Consider the following 19,676-nt stretch of genomic DNA (forward strand, 5'->3'; position numbering starts at 1 on the left):
GAGTGCTGTGTTACATACTGCTCCATCAATATTTGTGTGTACGGACAGACAGCAAATCCAGAAGGAATTGTAACTGTTGTATCCAAAACACAAATGCTACAAGGGATTACATGAACCAAATCCCTGCTCTTAGGGACAGAAATTACCCCTTAACACGGAAACAAATACAGGAGGCATCCAAGCGGTGCTTCACATTCAGTTTAATTAGAACAGTGCTACTGATTAATTTGTACTCGGACATAATTTACCAACAGCATTAACGACACGAGCCATGGACAACAGTTTGGAAGGTGAGCTGGCCTACTGTGTAGTGACTTTTGGCAACAGTCCTCCCGCTCCGCTAGCCGCGGAGCTGCTCAGTACACGTGGACCATTCCGTACAGGAAAGTCCAGAACAGCACGTAGGTGAAGAGCCCTCCCACCAGCCCCCCGGTGAACAGAGGCCTCCGCGACTTAAAGTACTTGTTCCACCGCCGGCCGGCCTTCAGCACCAGCAGCACGGAGAGGAGGACGGAGGCCAGGAAGTAGAAGATGAAGCCGTGCAGGCCGGTGAGGCCGAGGATCCCGGCCGTGGCGCCCGACAGCGCGGACACCGAGGTGCGGCAATAGTCCAGGATGGCCGCGTTGCCCCGCACCGCCGCCTCGCTGATGAACTGCGGCCCCTCGCGCTTGGCCACCACGGCGGCCATGGCTCCCGGCCGGGCTCGGGCAGCTCCTCGCTCGCACCGACACTGCTGAAGCAAACACACGCTGTACCGGCCCGCCCGCCCTCAGGCCGCCGGGACGGCCGGGCGGCCCCACAGCCCTCCCGCCCGGCTCCCCCTTCCTCCGTACCTCTCATCCACGGCGGCGCGCAGCCCCGCCGCTCCGTCAGGCCTCGCAGCGCGCCCAGGCACCCCGCACGGCACCCCGCACGGCACCCCTCACAGCACCCGTCACCGCGGGCCGCCCGCCGGGCCCGGCCTGCCCCGACCGCGCCGCCGGCACCGCCCGCCCGCCATCTTCCCGCGGGGGCCGACGGGACGCGGCCGCGCGGGCGGGGCGGCTCCGGATTGGCTGGCGGGGAGCGGGGGCGGGGCCGGGCAGGGCGCTTTTGTTCGGGCGGCGGAGCGGCGGGAGGGGCGGACATGGCGTTCGTGCCGGGCCAGCCGGTCACCGCCGTGGTGGTGAGCGGGGCGGCAGGGAGGGGCGGACATGGCGTTCGTGCCGGGCCAGCCGGTCACCGCCGTGGTGGTGAGCGGGGCGGGAGGGGCGCGCACCGGGCCGGTCTGTCGCCGCTATTCGCGGGATACCGTGCTGGGCGCTGCCGGCGGGGATGGCGAGCGGGATGCGGCGGTGCCCGGGAGCGCCCTGCGCGCTGTCAGCGGCGGAGGTGCCCGGCGGGGTGGAGGTGCCGCCCCGGGGCAGCTCCGGTGCGCGGCGGCGGGGAGGAGCCGCCGGAGGGTGCGGGACGGGACGGGGACACGGGTGGCGGTGGCGGTGCCGCCCGGCAGTGCCCTACGGGCTGGCACAGGGCGGAGGTCCCCGGGCAGTCCCGCCGGCGGAGGGTGCGGCCGCTCGGTCCGCAGCGCCGCCGGCCCCGCTTGCCGCCCCGGCGGCCGCTCCCCGCCGCGGGGCTGTCAGATTCACCGGCGAGCTCGGCAAACCCCGCCGCCCGTCCGCGATACCGGGTGGGAGAACCGAGGGGAAGATCCGCCGGGCGGAGGGAGCGATCCCCGCCCAGGGCTGCTCGGGCGGTGCTTGAGAAAACGGAGCGAGCCCCGCCGGGACGAGCGTTCTCCCGGTACCGGGAGCTTGCCGCAGCCAGGCTCGGCGCGGTGCTCTCTCTGCGAGGGCAGAGGAAGGATAAGCACCTGCTTGTCTGGGTGGGGTTTAGGAAGCAGAGCTTTTAAAGTGAGATAAGTGCTTCAATCAACACAGCGCAAGTGAGGGATTCTGTGCTTTCTCCTGGCTGGAGTGCTAAATGGAGTTGTGCTTGGGTGTGTGGCCTCAGCTAACAGCCCTGAGGATGCTGTGCTGCTGTGCCCAGGGAGTTTGGAATTTAGCGGGGAACTTCAGGGTGTGTGTGACAAGGCTGTGTGAGGAGAATCACAGAATGGTTTAGGTTAGAAGGGACCTTTGAAGGTCATCTCGTTCACCCCCCTGCACGGAGCAAGAACATTTTTCACTGGAGAGGGTAAAGCACCTTTTGAAGGGTTATTGTGTCAGTTAAGAGTGTGGATTTTCACCCTGGCTCAGGAATTGCACCAGCTGGCATTTCTACAATGCTGACATAATGCACAAAGCTTGTCAGATGCCTTTGTGCATCGGGCAGTGAGGAAGCTGCCCCTGGGTTACAAAAGTGTGTGGATAAGTTATCCCGAAAAAGAACCATCCTAATAATAGGTTGTTATTTCTGCTGATAGGACTAGCAGGAACATAAGGCATGTGGATAACGAGCAAGATGAGGCTGGTCATGAGTGACTGCTGGTTTATCAAGGCATGAGTCATGTTTAAAGAGACCTGCTCTGGTTCCAGTGTTGTTCCTTCCATCCCTGGGCAGGCAGGAAAGCTCTGAGTAATTGAAGTGCTGGGCTGTGTTGTGGGATCTCTGTGAAAGACAGTCTAACTGGATCTGAAGTATTTGTGTCTGAAATGCACTTGAAACTTCTTCCAGTCATCACAATACTCAGCTGTTTGATCTCTTTTTTTTTCAGCAAAGAATTGAAATACATAAGCTTCGTCAAGGTGACAATTTGATTCTGGGATTCAGCATTGGGGGTGGCATTGATCAGGACCCTACTCAGAATCCTTTCTCTGAAGACAAGACTGACAAGGTCAGATACTCTTTTTCTGTAGCAACTCCTTCTCCCAAAGGCTGAGATACCCAACTCAGCATCTGCCCTCTGTGCTCTACCACAGCCACTGCAGTTACTCTGTTGCCCCATTAGCACTTGCAGGCTGAGGTTGTTTAAGTGACTTTTTCTGTTTTCTGACATTGCACAAACATGTTTTTAACTAAAATCTCATCGTACACTACAAAGTTTTTTTTGCATTTACAGTCAAATGGCCCTTGAGTGCTCAATGCTCCCATATTTAGTAAATGAACACTTAATTTTTTCCCAGGGTATCTATGTAACAAGGGTGACAGAGGGAGGCCCAGCAGAAGTTGCAGGACTCCAGATTGGAGATAAGATCATGCAGGTAAGCACCAAGATAAGACAGTACTGATGTAGTGTCAGCTGCACACTGCAGAGAAACCTCTGCTGGGGGAAATAATCCTCTGGGTACTTCCCAGGACAGTTTGTGGGGTTCATAAATAAACTGTGGCACAAGCATATCTACCACAAGGTTCTGATACAACAGTTACAGGACACCTCTGAGTCCCTGCACCTGCCTCATTTCATGTTTGTTTGGTTTTTTTTCCAGGTGAATGGCTGGGATATGACAATGGTGACCCATGACCAGGCCAGGAAGAGGCTGACCAAAAGGAATGAGGAGGTGGTACGGCTGCTGGTGACCAGGCAGTCCCTGCAGAAGGCTGTGCAGCAATCCATGATGTCCTAATCCATCATCCAGCTGGGGAAGGGGTGGGGAGGGAGATGTATAGAGTGGTTATCAAAGAAAGATGCAAATACTAGACTGGAACAGGTTGTCTGGAAGGAGTGCATGTTCCTACCTGTGGTAAACACTACTTTTTTTTGTTTTAACTTCTGGTGTAACTGGCAGTAGTAAAACAATACTCCCCTCAGCAGAGTGCTTCTTTAAAGTCTGCCCTGCAGGTACATGGCAAGACTTTTGTAATCATGGCTTTCAGGGCAGGACAGACCCAAGTTATCTAAGAGCAACTGGAAAAGCCTTAACTTGGACAGGATTCTTCTGTAGCACAAAAGCCTCCTATTTTAGGGGGAAATGTGGTTTCTGCTATGGGAGACCAGAGGGTTTGCTGTGCCTAAGCTTTTAGAATTGAGCTGTCCTGTCCCCCCTGCTATCAAATTGAAATGCCAGAGTTAAGAGTTGCACTGTGCTGTGGGGAGGAGCACTGTACTAATTCCACACTGTGTGCAAAATAGAGTGGCTGAAGGGTTTGGGGCATTACAGTTTCCTGCAAAAATTCCCTGTACAAAGCAGCCTCTTCAGGCAAGAAATAACTGAGTGACACAAAAATGTTAGATCAATGCCTGTGAAGTACACTACAACTTCATGGACACTACAGTTCAACCTGACAGGCAGAATAAAACCTGAATTCTCCTTGTTCCCAATTTGTAACATCAGATGAATTAGGTTTTAATTTAAAGGAATATGGAGCAGGAAACAAAACAATGTTCCTGAACTTAGCACAAATACTACTTTTAGCTGTAGAGTTTTCAGTTTTCCATTCCACATCTATCAGACTTGAAATGGGAGGGATTTTGGTTTGTCTTTTAGAAGACTTTGCTTAAATCACTGATTTATTGGATGGAAGAGATGAATATGCCAGTAATTTGCAGAAGTGCCTCTTGACCAAATTTAACCTTCTAGTAGGATACTAAGTGGTTTAAATCAACATGCCACAGGACTGAAGAGTCTTGCTGCAACACTAAGTCCATGATCTAGCATCCTGTGGTTTGTTAGCCAGTTAGCTTTACAATTATCCAAAAACTGGAGTTTTTAATCCTCTTCAGTTGATCTATACATATCTATACTTTCCTTAAGCAGCCTTCAGGTAAGCTGTTGTAAATAGAGCATGAGGAGGTGGCAGACTAACTTATTCAGTACATTACTGCTGTGCCACGTACGTTGTGATTGATGCATCTCAGACTGTTCTGTGCACACCAGCAGATGCCTACTTACCAATTTTGTATCTCTGGAATTAATACAATCCTGCTTTGGAATTTTGTAACTTAAGGATTCAGTGGTAAATTTTAAGTCTTTCAAGTTGGAGTTATTTTTGTTACTATAAAGATACACTGCTATTTGTACTGCTTTTTTCACTTGATTTTACACACAATAAAACAAAGTTGGTTTTCCTGAGCTGTTTCTCCTTATGTTTTAGAGTGCCACATCACTTGGGTGCTTCCAGCTGAGACCTTTTTTTGGCTCAGAGTAGATTGTGGACTTACTGAGGTTAGTAAGGTCTGGTTTCACTGGGGTGGAGCTGTCAAACCTCACCTGGCCTCTAATTTTCCTTAGGTTAACACCTAAAAACATTAGGTTTTAAGCATTCAAGTATTTTTCAGGTTCAAATGCATAAATTCCCTTCTAATTCCTGTCTTAGCACCTTTGAAGAGCTTTCAGTGAAATAAGAATACAGTTTATTAATTTTTTTAATAAAGAGTTCAAATTCTAACATCTGTGCATTTGTTACAAACCTCATTACTGTGATGTACCACCCTGGCCAGCCTGAGTGGTGGTGTACTGTGAGCTGTCTGGGAAAGGTCAGCAGCAGCACTTGGATCCACAGACAGTCTTCAGTCATTACTTCAAGATATTAAGTGGTTGCTTAAATGTGATCTGAGATTTTTGGAAGACAGAATTCTGCTCTTTGTGCTTCACCTCCAATGAGAAAGACATCACTCTGGTCTTTCTCTTCCCTGTGGTTGGTGAAAGAAGAGCCATGTGTTGCTTGGACAGCTCCCCCTGAGCTGTGTGTGCAGCTTCAACATGTGCAATTGAGAGTTTGCTGTCCTTAAGGCATCTGGCAATCAGTGCTTGGCAAGGCAACAGTTTGTGTTCCATCCCAGAGAGGATCAAGTCATAGACAGAGATCAGAATCAGTATTCCTGGCAGCTGGCAGTAAGAATCTTGAAAGCCCTCATACAGGATAGGGACAAGTTCAGTTTAAAGTTTTGGTCTCCACAAGTGATGTTTGTTATTCACAAGGTTCATACCCTCGTCTCCTGTAAAGGCAGTAGTGCTGGACCATGAAAACAATGTCAAAGATGATGGAGAAGACACCCAGGCCAAACTTGGTTGGATCTCCAAAGACTAACTTCCACTCATCTGTCAAAATTAGAGGTAAGTTTGACTTTAGAGAAGTTCATGTCTATTACCCAGACTGCTTAGACACACCTGAGACTGACTGCAGTGCACATCTCATGCAAAGCTAATTAATAACTGTTCCTGTGGTTTCTTCAGAATAGCTACTTCATTTTATATCTTGAGGGAATATGGACAGATTCTTTATTCTTTCTGTAAGAACAGCTCCCCACAGCACAGCACAAACATCATTTTTCTGAGATAACCTACTGGTTTGTATCTGCTTTGTAGTGGGACCTCCCATCCCATGAAGAAAGGTTCCAGCACCTCAGTTCCAGGCTTACCATTGTTGTATGACTGCAAAAACATCTGAAGAAGGCTGAAGCTTCCCCCAGTGAAGTCCAGTAATACATTTCCAATACTCCATCCCACAGTACTCTTCCGACGGAAATTCATGTAGGCCTGGGAGTGTGACAACAAACCAGTCAATGTGTCATGAACAGGCATTTGGGATTAATTTTAAAGCAGCTTTCAGTACAATTCTGCTGCTTTTGTAATTATTAATAAATAATTATTGGTGGTTTAGTCTGTTCAGACTTTCAAGAACACACACTGCAGGCCTAGGGTGGTAAGGATATTGAATCCAAGCAGAATAGTTCAGATTTACCTGTGGGAAATATTTTATCAGTGTAACTGCTAACTTAATGTAGGAGAAGCAGAACAAGAACTGCAGCCACGTCATCTCCTCAGCTGCAGCAAGGAACAGTGTTGTGAAGGTGAAGATCCATGCAAGTGCCAGTAGTCCAACAACAACTTTGGATACTTTCTGCCCTGCTCTCTGAAATAGAAACACAATATATTTTGGCTTGGTCACACAAAGATACAGTTTGCTCAGGACTGTGCAAGATTACAGTCCAAACCTGTTTTACCAGTTAGGCTGGTACCACAGGAGAACTTTAAAATTAAGCAAGTGCTACAGCAACCAGCTGGAGGTCTGCAAGAGCTGATGAGCAATACTCATATCAATCATTCAGAACACTGCTGTCCCTGAGCAAGGTGGGATCAGTATTCTTGAGTATTTATGGTGCATAATCTGTAACAATCTCCAAAATTTAACCTGATGAGATCAAGAGTTCCTGTATGTGCAAAAAGCTGATAATGCCATTATGGTAAAAGATTTAAGGTTACTTTCTAATTCTTCACTAGAAAAGTCTATTGCACCTGGCAATGGTGACAGGTGGGCTGTTACAGTTTTAGGTTTAGCATGACCAAAGGAAAAACCCCGAGAGAGTTACCATCTAGAGAAAATTGGCTTGTTCTGATGAGAGGCTTTTACAAAGAAAATTAAACAAAGAACCACCTGCCTGGAACAATCAATAGGATTAAATAAGAACCACCTGACTGTAACAATCAGTCTCACTTGAAAAAGTGTGAATTCCAAAACGGCATTTACAGCTGTTTTAGCAGAGAAGAAGTTGAAAAAAGCTGCAAGTTTGAATTGCAGGGAGTCTCCAAGATGATGTCCTAGCTCGAAGAATGCTCCAAGCAGCAAGGAAACAGCAAAGCATTTGTGCTGTGAAGAGCTGTAATCTATGTGCTGGCTAGAAATCTGTTTATGAACTCCATGAACTTGGCTGTTTGCCTCTGTTGAGTCCCTAAGGAGTTTACTTATAATCTCAGAACATCCACGAGGCTGAAGCAGATAAGGTTAGCGGAGGTGCTGCTAGCTCAGGGAAGATGAAGGCCACTTGACTGTGAAGCCTGGCTTCTGGAAAGCACAGGAAAGAGGATTTTGGAGCCCAAAAGCACAGGGAGGAGGATTTTGGAGCCCAAAAGGAGCGGGGAGATGCCCGGCAGAGGGAGCTCTGGCAGAGCACCCAGACCTACCTCGTAAATGCAGCACTGAATGATGGTGAGGAGAGTCAGGGCTACTGCGTGGAGACTGAAGAAAACATCGTTGATAGCCACAGGGTTCACCCCGCTGGGATAATTGACCAGGAATTCCTCCTAAAGGTAAGAGAAAGCAAAACCAGCCACGTGTCTTCACTCCCTTCTCCACATAGCCAGCCCCCAGCAAGTGTTAAATCATGCTCACCTTAATCAAGGGAATCCAGAAGAGCCCAACATTAAACACACTGTATGCTATAAAGCCAGTGAGGTTTAATGCTATAAAGTCAAAGCTTAGTCCAACAACACTAGAGAAGAGGAAAGAAAAAAAAAAATAGAGAAACATGCATTAGAGTGTTACAGGCACTTCCAGGGACAGCTTGACCCTGGAATGTACTGATTTATAGTGATGTAAGCAAAAGCTTTAGGCATCATGAGAACACAACGCTGTGACTTGTGCATCATTGCTAGATCAAATAATTTCATTTTCATACATAATATTTATACTTAAAATCATTTAGTTCAAGGAGAGCTGGCCTAATGATGACTCTACAAAGGTGTCTGAGAAACAGCTCTCGAGGCTGGTTATCTTTGAAAGTGATCACCACAGTTGGCTCAGCCAGATGATTTACAACATGACACCAAAAGGAATGGGGAAGTATCTTCTATCACAAATTCATACTGGATGCCAAATCTTGGGATCAGGTGTCTGTAATATGCACTTAGTTCCCCTCTAACCTGCATGTGTATAAAAGCTCACTGGGGCTGCAATTATTCAGACCCTACCTTTGCCTTTTCCCCATCTTTCCATGGATGATTCCCAGTAACAAAGATGGATTTAACTGAAATTATGAACATGATTTGCAGAAGTGCTTTAGTGATTTGCAAACACATCTTAGGTCCCTTTACCTTTTCCGCCGCCAGTTCTCAAAGAGTTGAGGATAAAAGGAGATGGACCAGGCAATGAAATAGATCCAGCCAATCACTTCATCAGCATATCTCACTATGATGCTGTGGATCACATGGAATTGAATCCTAGGTCTGATGGGTAATGCAAAAAGAACGAGTTAATTCACACTTTTTTCAGGAGATCTTATCTTGTTCTGCTTTGAGAGAGGAAATAGTCTAGGTGTTGAGACAAGACAATAAAGATTCAGGTGGCTTCAGCTGAGTTGCTCCCCTTTTCTTTAGCAACCCTGTTATGTTTGGAACATCTCCCACTTCTACTTCCTTTTTGCCTGAGTCTTTCCCTCCCATCCTTTTACCACAGGAATGTTCCCAAAGATCACCTGGTGCCTATGGCTTCTACTCTGTCAGCACAAGGTCTGTTAGGCAAGAGCAGAGCTGAACTTCTCACGCCTCATGATTGTGCTGCCCTGTGAGCCTTCCACGTGCTCACCTCTGCCTTGGCCTTGAGTCTCAAAAGCAGAAGCAAAACAAGGAAGTAAAACAGGAGCATCCTGTTGCTCAGTACTGTCTAGGCTTTTCTTAGGAGGGAGAACTGGCATTTGTGGGAAGAGGGTTCCCCTAACTGATGCACCCCAGGAACTCCAGAACAAATCCTGCACAGGAAGAACAGTATCCCACTGGATACTGACAGCCAAATGCTTCCCAGATCAGAAAAGCTGACATGTAATTTTCATGCTTTTGGGAGGCACTATTAAAACCAGACTCAGGAGCCATGAGAAGTCATCTTGTAATTAAATCTAAGATACCAAGACACCACTCTGCTTTCATGCCCTCTATTTATCTGAATACCTGAGGATTTGCTGGAGGGTTACCACATCCTCCAAACTGCATCCACCCCCTTAGCTCCAAGGAGGGAATAGTTATCCCAAAGTTTAGGAAGCTACAGGATAGTAAGTGGAACAAGAAAACAGGTTTCTCACCTAGTTATGTTAGAATTATTGGCATAAAGGTAAACTGTTACTTGTCCCACATTGTCTGCTTTCACTTGAAAGTCTGCTTTACTGTGACCTGCAGGGAACTGTACCTGCAGGGCAAAGTGGAGGGAAGAAAGAGGAGTTGCATCAATAATAGCAGGAGCTTTTTGCAATAAGTCACAAGTCTGTTCTGCCACTTACCTCATCAGGCAGTTCAATGATGGTGCTGTTCTTTGAGGAGTGTGTAATATTAAGAGTTATCACCAGTGTCTCGTTTAGTGGAGCCCTGTGAAGGTACAAAAAACAAGTTAGGCTGGTGCCTGAGTTCAGAGGTTGCTCCAGGGCTGCTGGGGAGCATCTGCTGAATCCTCTCAGCAATGAGCAGCCCACACAATTTTTAGGAAGGAAGGAACTGTAAATTCACTTATGGAGGACAGCCCGTGTTCCAAAGGGAAAGTAAAGCTCCAATCACGATTTTACCTCAGAGAGATAGTGACATTTGTTGAACTTCCACTTTCTAAAGAAACCACTTCAGGGACTGACAACACAATGACTCCATCTGGGGGGGAAAAAAAACACCCACAGAAATCTCAATTACTATGGACAGCTCCTTCAGAAGAGCAACCTACTTCTTTTTTTGTGCCATAGACATTTTACCCATTGGTCTCTGCAGTATCAGATCAACCAGATTAGTACACATGATAAACAGCAAAAGGACTACAGCTTATTTCAAGGCAAACAAACAACTTAAAAGGAGAAGTAAATAACTGTCACTTGAACATGTTGCAATGAAGTAATTTAAATGCTTGAAGTGCAACAAAAGTTCATGCCAAGAGAAAGTTATAGGGTACTGAAAACCCACCCTGTTTCTTGATGTGATCCTAGTGATCTAGGAGTCATAAATGCCAAAAGTTTAATATAAAATTGTTTCTTGGGCCACAAATTCAAACCAGGTACCCAGATGTCCAAGGGAATGTACATTTACAGAAACAGAGAGAGAAACAGGTTGCACAGGTTGGCCTGGACACTTTTCTTTCTGTTGTCACATATTACAGTGTTCTCAAGAAATTAAATGCAGCAGAGCTCCCCAGTTCATCACTGACTGAACCCCAGGCAGCATTTAAACTGCAGAAGTGATTTTGGAGCATGAGGTGCACAGCAGTATCTCAGTATAGTCTAGGAGCACAAGAAGCCAAGGTAGTGTGTGAGAGAAGAGCCGATGGGAAGCGTGGCACAGATAGATATCCCTGGATAGATGTAACAGGATAACTGGAGAGCTGCCCTCTTCCTTCTCTCACCGGTCAGGAGCCCTGTGGGCCCAAGCTGGGCTCATCAAACACTCACCGCCAGGCCCCAGCAGCGCGAACGAGAGGCTCAGCAGGGCGGGGAGCAGATATCGCGTCCTCATGGTGGAAAAGCTGCAGGAAAAGCGGGGAGAAGCTTCGCTCAGCACCCACACGGCCACACAGCCCATCCCCTCCGCTGGCCGCCGCGGCAAACGGCTCTCGCCACAGCACCACGGCCCCAGCCCGGCCGAGGGACCCTCAGCACCCCTCTGAGGGCACCGATCCCCCCGTCCTTCTGTCTGCCCAGCCTCCCCGGGCACATCTTTACCTCAGCGCCGCTCCCGTGACGGACCCGCGCCACCCCAACGCGCGGGACTACAAATCTCGGCAGCCCCCGCGCCGCCGCCAGCCCCTTGCCGCTGGCGGCGCGCCGCGGTGCACGCTGGGATTTGTAGTCCAGCCGCCCTCCCCACAGCAACCCCGGCGGAGCAGGGCACCCGGTGCTTTGGGACGCGCCGCTGCTGAGGCGGCGGTACCGGGGAGCAGGCGGGAGCCCACCTCCTTCAGTGTCCAGCGCCGGTCCGGCGGTTCTTCCCTTTTCAGCTCTCACGTGAGGCGATCGCCTGTGGACTCCCCGCCCAGCGCCCACCGCACCGCCCCGGCCGCTCCCGGGGGCCATCTTGGGTGTGGCGGTGCGAGTTTGTGAGGGGAGCAGGGCTGTGCGGGGGACAGAGCGGCTCGGCGCCGCGGTGGTTTGTTTTTGATAAAAAGTATGGCTTAAAGCTGCGTCAGCGGGGAGCGCTGAGGAAGGGGCGGTTTGTCACCGTCAAGGTGGAGGGGTAGTGGCCAGGGAGCGCTGAGGGGAGGGACACACCTTCAGCCTGAGGGCGAAGTCCGGGTGGCACTGCTGCCCTGTCCCTGGCAAACCACACTGCAGGTGCCACACTCGGGGGGCACAAGGAGCTCTGCGGGGCTCGGCATGGTGGGTGTTGGTCCGCCTGTCTGGGCCGGGCAAGGTGACAGCCATCCCCTCATGGCCGGGCCTGGCACCACCTGGGTGCTGGGCATTGACCTGGGCACGACGTCGGTGAAGGCGACCCTGGTGACAGGGACGGAGCGAGGCCTGGCGGTGACCCAGAGCTGCTCCAGGGAGACGCGGGCATACAGCGATAGCCTGGGAGCTGCACCGCAGGTAAGGGCTGGCAGGGAAATTGCGGGAAACCCGCCTTGCCTTGTAGTGGCTGGGTTGTTTGGCACATTGGGCAGACTCCAGCGGCTTGCCTGGATTGTTTGTATGCCTAGATTGACGTCAAAAAGCAGAATTTAAACACCTCCCTGCTCACTGTTTAAGGAAGTCAAGTAGAGCTGCTTGATCTAAGAAAGACCCAGCTTTTGAAAAGTTGACTAAGACAATCTAAAGCTCTTCACCCATGAACCACCACATTGTCTTTGACACTCCCAGTCAGGAAACAACAGCCACTTGCCAACTGGAAGGGTATTTTATTTTGCACTTCAGTGTAGGGTGGAATCATAACTGGAAACTCCCCGTGGAAATAACCAGGAACACGTACTCCTGTTAAAGGATCTTTACATCCATTGTGTTGGTCAATTAAAAAAAAGTGAAGAATCATAAAAAGTATGGATAATTTCTGATACCAAACAGGCCAATCCTCCTTTCTGCAGCCAGTTTATCCAGCCAAAAGTACCTATGTACAAAGTTCACATTTATTTGTAGACTGTTTGAATAGTTTTGTTTGTAATCTTCATGCTGTTCTGTCACAAAGTAACCCAAACCTTTGAAGGTGTGAAAGCTTTTCCTGGGGAACAGATGGGTCAATTTGCCAGGTGGTTCTAGGAATAGAATATCCAGAAATGAGCTATCAGCATCATCAAAATTAACAGTGAGTAGACAGGGAGGAGCTTTAAGAAGATGTAGGGGAGACAGCACATCAGCCAGATCACATGAATAATTGTGAGGAAAATGAAGAGCAATAGATTAGGTGAACAAATGAAAGCATGTAGTCAGTGGTAATGGATTTTTCTTAAGTTATGGTTGAGTGTGGTAATTTAGGAAATTAAGAATTATTTATCCTTCAGTTTAAGAGGCTCAACTTGCTAGCATTGATTTTTAGTTTTTGTGGGTTTGTGGGTTTTTCTGCAATTTTTTTTCTTTTTACAGTTTAGTAGTGAATATTACTCTAATAAATGCTATTGAACTAAATGAATTCTGCCCTTCACTTCTGACTAAAGCAGCCTTGTTTAATAAATACACTGAGTGAATCCTAATGGCTTCATGCTCAGGACAATGCTTTGTGATTGCAGGGGATGGAGCAGAATGTCCAGAAAATCATAAGTGCATTGAATGAATGCCTTGCTGCTCTGCCTCAGGAGCAGCTTCAGCAAGTCACCCACATTGGTATTACAGGACAAATGCATGGGGTTGTGTTTTGGAAAAGTGATAAAGGTAACATTCGTTCTTTAACATTCCTGTTCAGAGTATTATGATGCAAAAAATCGAATTTTAACAGTGAAATGGTTCTAAGATTAAACTGCTGCATCAATGTGGTCTTTTGTAAAACAGAATTAAGATCTCTTATGGGAATTTTGCTTTTTTTTACTGAAATTTCAGCTCTTACTATAGTTAATGAAAAGGGAATTAGCATAATGATATCCCTGCAGAGTCAGCACAGTTATTAATATGAAGGAAGAGTAGCATATTTGTGTCTTAATTGTTTTTCCATCTGCTATCTGCTGCCATTTTAATTTCTGCATCATGTGAATAACTTGCAGGGGGATTTTATTCACCCCATGAAACCCTTACCTAAATGCTGTCCAGCATCTCAGTAACTTTCTGGGCTTTTCCCCCAAAAATCCCAAGACTTTTTCTTCCCTAGCAATTCACAGACTGTCATGTTGCCTTCATTTTGCTGCTTATGCTTCTTGCTTTGTTGCTTAGTAGGAGCTGAGAAAGGACTGTGGTCATGATTGTGGATGCTCAGCTGCTTGCCAAGACCTCAGAAACAAAATCAGCTGCAGTGAGGTAGTCATGTGAGGCTTCATTGTGCAAATACCCAGATAATCCTCGTGCTAGTGAGGATGTTTGAAGAATCCAGGCCTTGCATTGCCAGCCCTGTGAGATAGGGATGGATTACCTTCTTGGTCTAAAACCTTATAAACCTGCTGAAGTCTAAGGCTTCCAGAGTGTGGTTCCATGGCTTCTTTCTCTTAACCCTGAAATGTGCTCATCTGGACAATTCTACAAGTCTTATTATAACAAGAGTTATGCAGATTAACTAAAGATTTATTGTAAACCACAGAGTAGATTTCCCAGAAGTGCTGGTCAGAAGTTGTCAAGGTCTTAATTGCTTGAAGAGGCACTGGACTATTCATTACTGACTGTAATTTTACATTAAATACTAAAAGTGATTAGAAAGAAAGAAATCCAAAGGCTGATGGACTGAAGGAACTGTTGTTGCTTTCCAGTTGTCCCAGGAGCTGCATAACAAAGCCTTGTGGATTCATAAGCACATATTCTTATGTCATATTGCTAAATATTTTATGTCCTAAAGCCACATGCCACTTTTGTTTCATTTCTATCAAGTGAAAGAGGGTGTTTGCTCTCATTTGTTTTGAGTGGACTAAGTGAATCCAGGAGCTTTGGGACACAAATAAAAATTTTAATGGCATCCTTTAGGGTTCAATTTATGATTGATAATATTTCTTAGAATCCATTTAAAACTAGAAAAGCAAACCAATTGGAAATTCAGTTCAAAAAGATTTGAGAGAACAGGGAATTGAGGGAATAAGAAAAAGTATGTGTTTTGTTTTGCATGTTTCTCACGGCACCTCCCAGCTTTCAGACTGCTGTTTACTCTGTGAATGCAACTCCCAATCCCTGTACCAACCCAAGAATTACTCCTTTTAGCCACATTTGTGCAAGTCAGGCAGCCGAGTCTCTTCTCTGACCTGCAGGACAAATGGCACAGCACAGCTTGAAACTCTGCTCCCTGGCCAAAACCTGAGAGTTTGCCTCAGTTCCAGATTGAGTGGCCTGTCTTATTCCCTGCATTGTGTCCAGGGATGGCCTGGGAGAGGTCAGAGCTGTGCCGTGGAATGTGCTGGCAAACAGTGCTTGAGCCCAGCCTCCCCTCTTCAGTGAAAGAATGTGAAGGTTTCCTCAGAGGTGTGGTGTTCTTTGCTTGAAAGGAGCATGCTGGTCAGGGGAAACTGAATTAAACCCTCTCCTACCTTTGGTGAAGCTTTGTTGTAGTGCATGAGGATTTTACTCTTCAGTACTTTGCACTTTAGTCCATTGCTTAATACAGATCCAGGTTTCTTGTTGCTTTGGCTCCAAAGGTGATGCAGATTTGTGCTCTTTATCCTGGGCAGTTCTTTACTAATGCAGCATTCTCCAGGCCAGCTGAGGTTTTTGTGTGAGAGCTGCCATGTCAACTCCTTACCTCCCATAGCAGGACTGTGGTTAGAGTTTTTTTTGTGGCTCACCTGTTACTTAAGTTGTATATTTAATATCCCTCTTCAAGAGAAAGAAGGTTTTGGATACCATTCTCTGTTTAAGCAAAGGATGATTTGTATTATGACAGGGCTGAAAACTGAGTAATTTGAGTCTCTTCTGGTTCTGTTGCTGATGTATTTAACGAATTATCAAGTGTGTCCAGAAATGAGGAATGCTAAGCAGACTGTGCTGCAGGGATTCACTGGACTTCTTGGATTCTATTTTATTTTCAGGTTGCAAGTGGACAGAGAGTGGCACAGGCCCTGTCTTTGAGCCAGACAAGGTCAGTCACCTGGTCACTTGGCAGGATGGCCGCTGCAGCCCCACCTTCCTCTCTTCCCTTCCTCTGCCACAGTCACACGTGAGCTTGGCTACAGGATTTGGATGTGCCACAGTCTACTGGTATTTAAAGAACAGGTACATTGCTTCTCAAAAAGGCTCTTTCTCATCTTGAATTTATGTGACAATTAGTATTCCTGTAGCATGTTAATGCTGCTACGGGCTGAGGGGCTGCATTCCTGTGTAATCATAATCTTAATTAAGTAGTCAAAGAATATTTAAAATGGCAGTATTTCATATAAATGATATGCAATTGAGCATGCAAGAGTCTCTGACCTCATAAAAATACTACAGATCTCTAATAAAAAGAAAAGCTTATGACCATATAGGAAGAGAAGCCTTAAAGTATCATAGAATAATTCTAGTCTGTCATGCTGCTCAGAGGAGCTCTGCTAATGCAGTTTGAACACTGTCATTTTGTCTTGTGCTGCTTTGTGGAAAGTACAGACATGCCTAAAACAGTAACAGGGTTCCTTGGTCTGGTTGCTGCCAGATGCTGAAATGAAGAGTCTCTAATTTCAGTTCCTTCCTTCCTCAGACACTGAGACAGATCCTCACGAGGTGATACAAGTGCTCTGCTTTTGTGTGGCATGTTTGCAGAGGATATAATTTTTAACTTACGACTTGGCATCAGCAAGATTTGCTCTTCATTTTCATCTTTCTCAAAGAGCCAGTCTCTTCCTCTGTAATGAGTTCGGGTTCAATAAATGGGGAAAAATGTATTAGATCATGTTTTTTCCAGAAAATACGGAGCATGGTGTGATCATACTTTAGAGCTGCCTAACCCATGAGCCCAGCTACTTTTTTTTGCTTCACCAGTGGGAATTTCACTGCATTTTAGAAAATGCTCCAGAATTAACAAAGTGCTATTTTTTCTCATGCAAACAATCACTACTTCCCTGGTAACTTGCAGTGCTGTGCTTTTGAACATAGAAAACTCATTCCTTAAATCTGCTCTCTCTCCAGCTTCCATCTGGAATTAAATATTACTGCAGCTCAGAAAACAAATTCCATTTAAAAAACCAAAACAACAAAATGCAAGTAGATCACTGAGGTCGCTGTTTAATTTTTAGATGGGACCACATATCTGAGATTCCCTGTAGCAATGGAAGTTGTCTTGCTCTCACTGCCTTAAAGCAAAAAACCCTCACTGTTTTTGTTTTTCAAATGTCTTGTCTAAAAGTCCAGATTTTCTGAAAGCTTACGATGCAAGTGGCACTATCCAGGACTACGTGGTTGCCATGTTGTGTGACCTGAAGAAGCCACTCATGTCTGTCCAGAATGCTGCCAGCTGGGGATATTTTAACTGCAGGAACAAGAGCTGGAATACTGACATGTAAGTGCTAAAGTCATTCAGTGGGGTTTTTGCACTGCTTGTGTCAGGCAGTGTGAGCACCTCTGTGGGCCCTGAGTGTTGATGTGCTACAGATGAAAAGGGATTGAAAGTTACTCCTAATCAATAGAGGCCTGTACTGAAGAGCTGTTGGGGGTTTGCTCTGGCTTGCTCTGTTTAAATCTGGTCCAATGATTTTAGAAATACCTTCCAACAGCAGAGCTGAGAGATTCAGCAGTGACACCAAACTGTTCTCTCCACTTCTGTGGTGGGATGGGGTGGGGAAGTGCAGCCAGCAGTGTCACCTATGTGATGGTAAACACAGTTACCCCTCTCTAGTTCTTTGAACTGAGCTTCAAAACTGCTAAGACTTACTTGTGGGAATAGTTGAGCAATTAAGCTACAGGAAATCTTAGAATCAGTTTATTTATTTACTTACTTCTTTTAATGATTTGCTCTTTCAGGGCTGAGTGCTAAGGCCTTATATATTTCAGGGCTTAGGTTAGGCCAGGACTCCAAGGTGAAAGATCTTCTCATCAAGGTATGAAAGAGTGACAGAAATTTGCATTTTGCTGACTGAACTTTTACTAATGTGGTGGTGTTGCTGTAGCACCCACAGCTGATTGTGTAAGGAGTTTGTTGGACTTAACACTTTGTGATTTGGTTGTAAACCACTAATTGCATGACAACTTAAGTTCTTTGACACTTAGCTGCATTTTTTGCTGGTTTTGGGATTGTCCCTTTACCCAGGGCCTTCTTGTCCATGTGACATCAGTGGGCTAAACTTGCTGAACATGTACTGTATAATCTCAGGTACTCAGATTGCATAGAAAGGAAAACTATTTATTCTTCCAGACTGGTTTACCCAGCCCACTGGACTGGAATGCTGCCCCTGTCCAAGACAAAGCTTTCTGAATAGGTGAAAGCATCCATAAATCCAGCAGCCACAAATGTGTGGCCAGGTTCATCCGTGCCTTCAAAGAGTTTTTTGTAGTAATGCCAAACACATTGCCAAACTGCATTCCTCCAATAATGTTGTTCTGCTTCCAGACTGAAAAAATCCAGCTTTCCTGTTCACTTGCTTCCAGAGGTGGGAGAACCTGGCAGCATTGCAGGCAGCACAACCTGTGCCTGGCATGGAATACCCAAAGGAGCAAAAGTAGGAATTGCCTTGGGAGATTTCCAGTGCTCTGTTTATTCCTGTCTGACTGAGAGGACTGATGCAGGTATGGTCATTTTGGTATCTAGTTTGGTTTTCTCATTGTCCTCCTTCAGGGTAGTTTAGTAAAACACTCATTATTTTCTCTTTTCCTGTGTTTTAGTTCTTAATCTCAGTACCTCTGCTCAGCTGACCATCTCAATGCCCCTGGGTTTCCAGCCTCCAGAGGCACCAGATCCTTCCTCAGCTGTCACTTATTTTCCCTACTTCAGTGGTGACTACTTGGCAGTGGCAGCATCACTTAATGGAGGGAATGTGCTTGCAACATTTGTGGGAATGGTGGCACAGTGGACACAAGAGCTGGGTAAGTAATTTCAAGGAGAGTTGAAGATTAAAACTGAGATTGATCATCGAGGTAAAAGGAAGCTGAGGCAAAGGAACAAGCCTAGAGCTGTTCCATCATGCCATAAAGGGAACAAGGATGGAACTCCTGGGTGATGCTTCCCAGATCTCTGGAATTTCCTGCTGAGGCTTTTGAACATGCTGGAACAGTCATACTTGGACTCCACATTCACATTGCCTCTAGGTCTTCTATTGTTTCAAGAACAGAATTATTTTGTGCAAATTGATTTTCAAAAGGCAAGGTTGGCAGATTTGAGGACAACAACCTCTAATTTTGTGTGACTGCAGTCCAGAGGAATTATTTTGGTGCATATTTTGCAGCACTCTAATGGATTTTAAGACTCAAACTCATGGAATATCTTCTAAGTGCTTTAAGAGTGGCATTCAGAGTTTTTTTAGCAATCCCTTGGGTTTTGCCCTACAGAAGTAAGCTCTGAAATAATTCTTTCAGTAATTACTCAAGTAAGTACCCCTTCAGATCAGTAACATGATATTTCCCATCTGCAGGACTTCAGGTCCAGGAATCTGCCATCTACCCAAGGATAATCCAAGCAGCCTTGGCCCAAAAGCACATCAAACTCTCAATCCACCCAACCATATTTGGAGAGAGACACCTTCCTGAGCAGTTGGCATCAGTGACCAACATTGGTGGCTCTGAGCTGTCCCTGGGCCATGTCACCAGAGCCCTGTGCCGTGGCATTGTGGAGAACCTCTGCTCCATGCTCCCTGTGCAGCACCTGGTGGAGATAGGGGTGAGGAGGATCCTGGGCAGTGGGAGTGCCCTTGCCAGGAATGAGGTGCTGAGGCAGGAAGTGGAAAGGATTTTTCCATTCCCTGTGGTTTACGGGAAGGATGTGGATGCTGCTGTGGGGGCAGCTATGGTGATGTTTCGTAGTAAATAAAGTCATTATTTGGAATGGCCTGAGATGCAGCTTCT

General features: G+C 46.7%; 4 protein-coding genes across 8 annotated transcripts; 2 read left to right on the forward strand and 2 right to left on the reverse strand.

Moving 5' to 3' along the window:
- Positions 1 to 183: 183 nt before the first annotated feature.
- EMC6 (ER membrane protein complex subunit 6) lies at positions 184 to 1,034 on the reverse strand. 2 transcript variants are annotated; one of them, XM_085078797.1, is made up of 2 exons: positions 835 to 1,034; positions 184 to 734 (listed from the first exon to the last, which is right to left on the reverse strand). In XM_085078797.1, exon 2 carries the CDS (start codon positions 687 to 689, stop codon positions 357 to 359), a length of 333 nt encoding a protein of 110 aa, XP_084934923.1. In that variant the 5' UTR covers positions 690 to 734; positions 835 to 1,034; the 3' UTR covers positions 184 to 356. The 2 variants fall into 2 exon arrangements, with proteins under 2 accessions (XP_084934923.1, XP_084934922.1); XM_085078796.1 differs by having other exon boundaries at positions 184 to 731; positions 835 to 1,033.
- Positions 1,035 to 1,118: 84 nt separating this feature from the next.
- On the forward strand, positions 1,119 to 4,992 carry TAX1BP3 (Tax1 binding protein 3). The gene is made up of 4 exons (XM_085078795.1): positions 1,119 to 1,233; positions 2,697 to 2,816; positions 3,106 to 3,183; positions 3,409 to 4,992. Exons 1-4 carry the CDS (start codon positions 1,195 to 1,197, stop codon positions 3,544 to 3,546), a joined length of 375 nt encoding a protein of 124 aa, XP_084934921.1. The 5' UTR covers positions 1,119 to 1,194; the 3' UTR covers positions 3,547 to 4,992.
- A 280-nt stretch (positions 4,993 to 5,272) lies between these two features.
- On the reverse strand, positions 5,273 to 11,983 carry CTNS (cystinosin, lysosomal cystine transporter). Of its 4 annotated transcripts, none has more exons than XM_085078779.1 (11): positions 11,868 to 11,983; positions 11,052 to 11,125; positions 10,188 to 10,266; positions 9,909 to 9,993; positions 9,714 to 9,817; positions 8,734 to 8,865; positions 8,033 to 8,132; positions 7,825 to 7,944; positions 6,605 to 6,775; positions 6,282 to 6,399; positions 5,273 to 5,961 (listed from the first exon to the last, which is right to left on the reverse strand). In XM_085078779.1, the coding sequence occupies exons 2-11, from the start codon at positions 11,113 to 11,115 to the stop codon at positions 5,831 to 5,833; spliced, it is 1,104 nt and encodes a 367-aa protein (XP_084934905.1). In that variant the 5' UTR covers positions 11,116 to 11,125; positions 11,868 to 11,983; the 3' UTR covers positions 5,273 to 5,830. The 4 variants fall into 4 exon arrangements, with proteins under 4 accessions (XP_084934905.1, XP_084934902.1, XP_084934904.1 ...); XM_085078776.1 differs by lacking the exon at positions 11,868 to 11,983 and adding an exon at positions 11,491 to 11,794; XM_085078778.1 differs by lacking the exon at positions 11,868 to 11,983 and adding an exon at positions 11,552 to 11,677.
- Positions 11,973 to 19,664, forward strand: SHPK (sedoheptulokinase). Its single transcript, XM_085078773.1, has 7 exons — positions 11,973 to 12,185; positions 13,316 to 13,457; positions 15,740 to 15,923; positions 17,029 to 17,181; positions 18,229 to 18,404; positions 18,501 to 18,701; positions 19,247 to 19,664. Exons 1-7 carry the CDS (start codon positions 11,973 to 11,975, stop codon positions 19,639 to 19,641), a joined length of 1,464 nt encoding a protein of 487 aa, XP_084934899.1. The 3' UTR covers positions 19,642 to 19,664.
- Positions 19,665 to 19,676: the final 12 nt, after the last annotated feature.

This window comes from Lichenostomus cassidix, chromosome 19, assembly GCF_008360975.1.
Source record: "Lichenostomus cassidix isolate B80296 chromosome 19, HeHo_3.0, whole genome shotgun sequence".
NCBI classification, from domain to species: Eukaryota; Metazoa; Chordata; class Aves; order Passeriformes; family Meliphagidae; genus Lichenostomus; species Lichenostomus cassidix.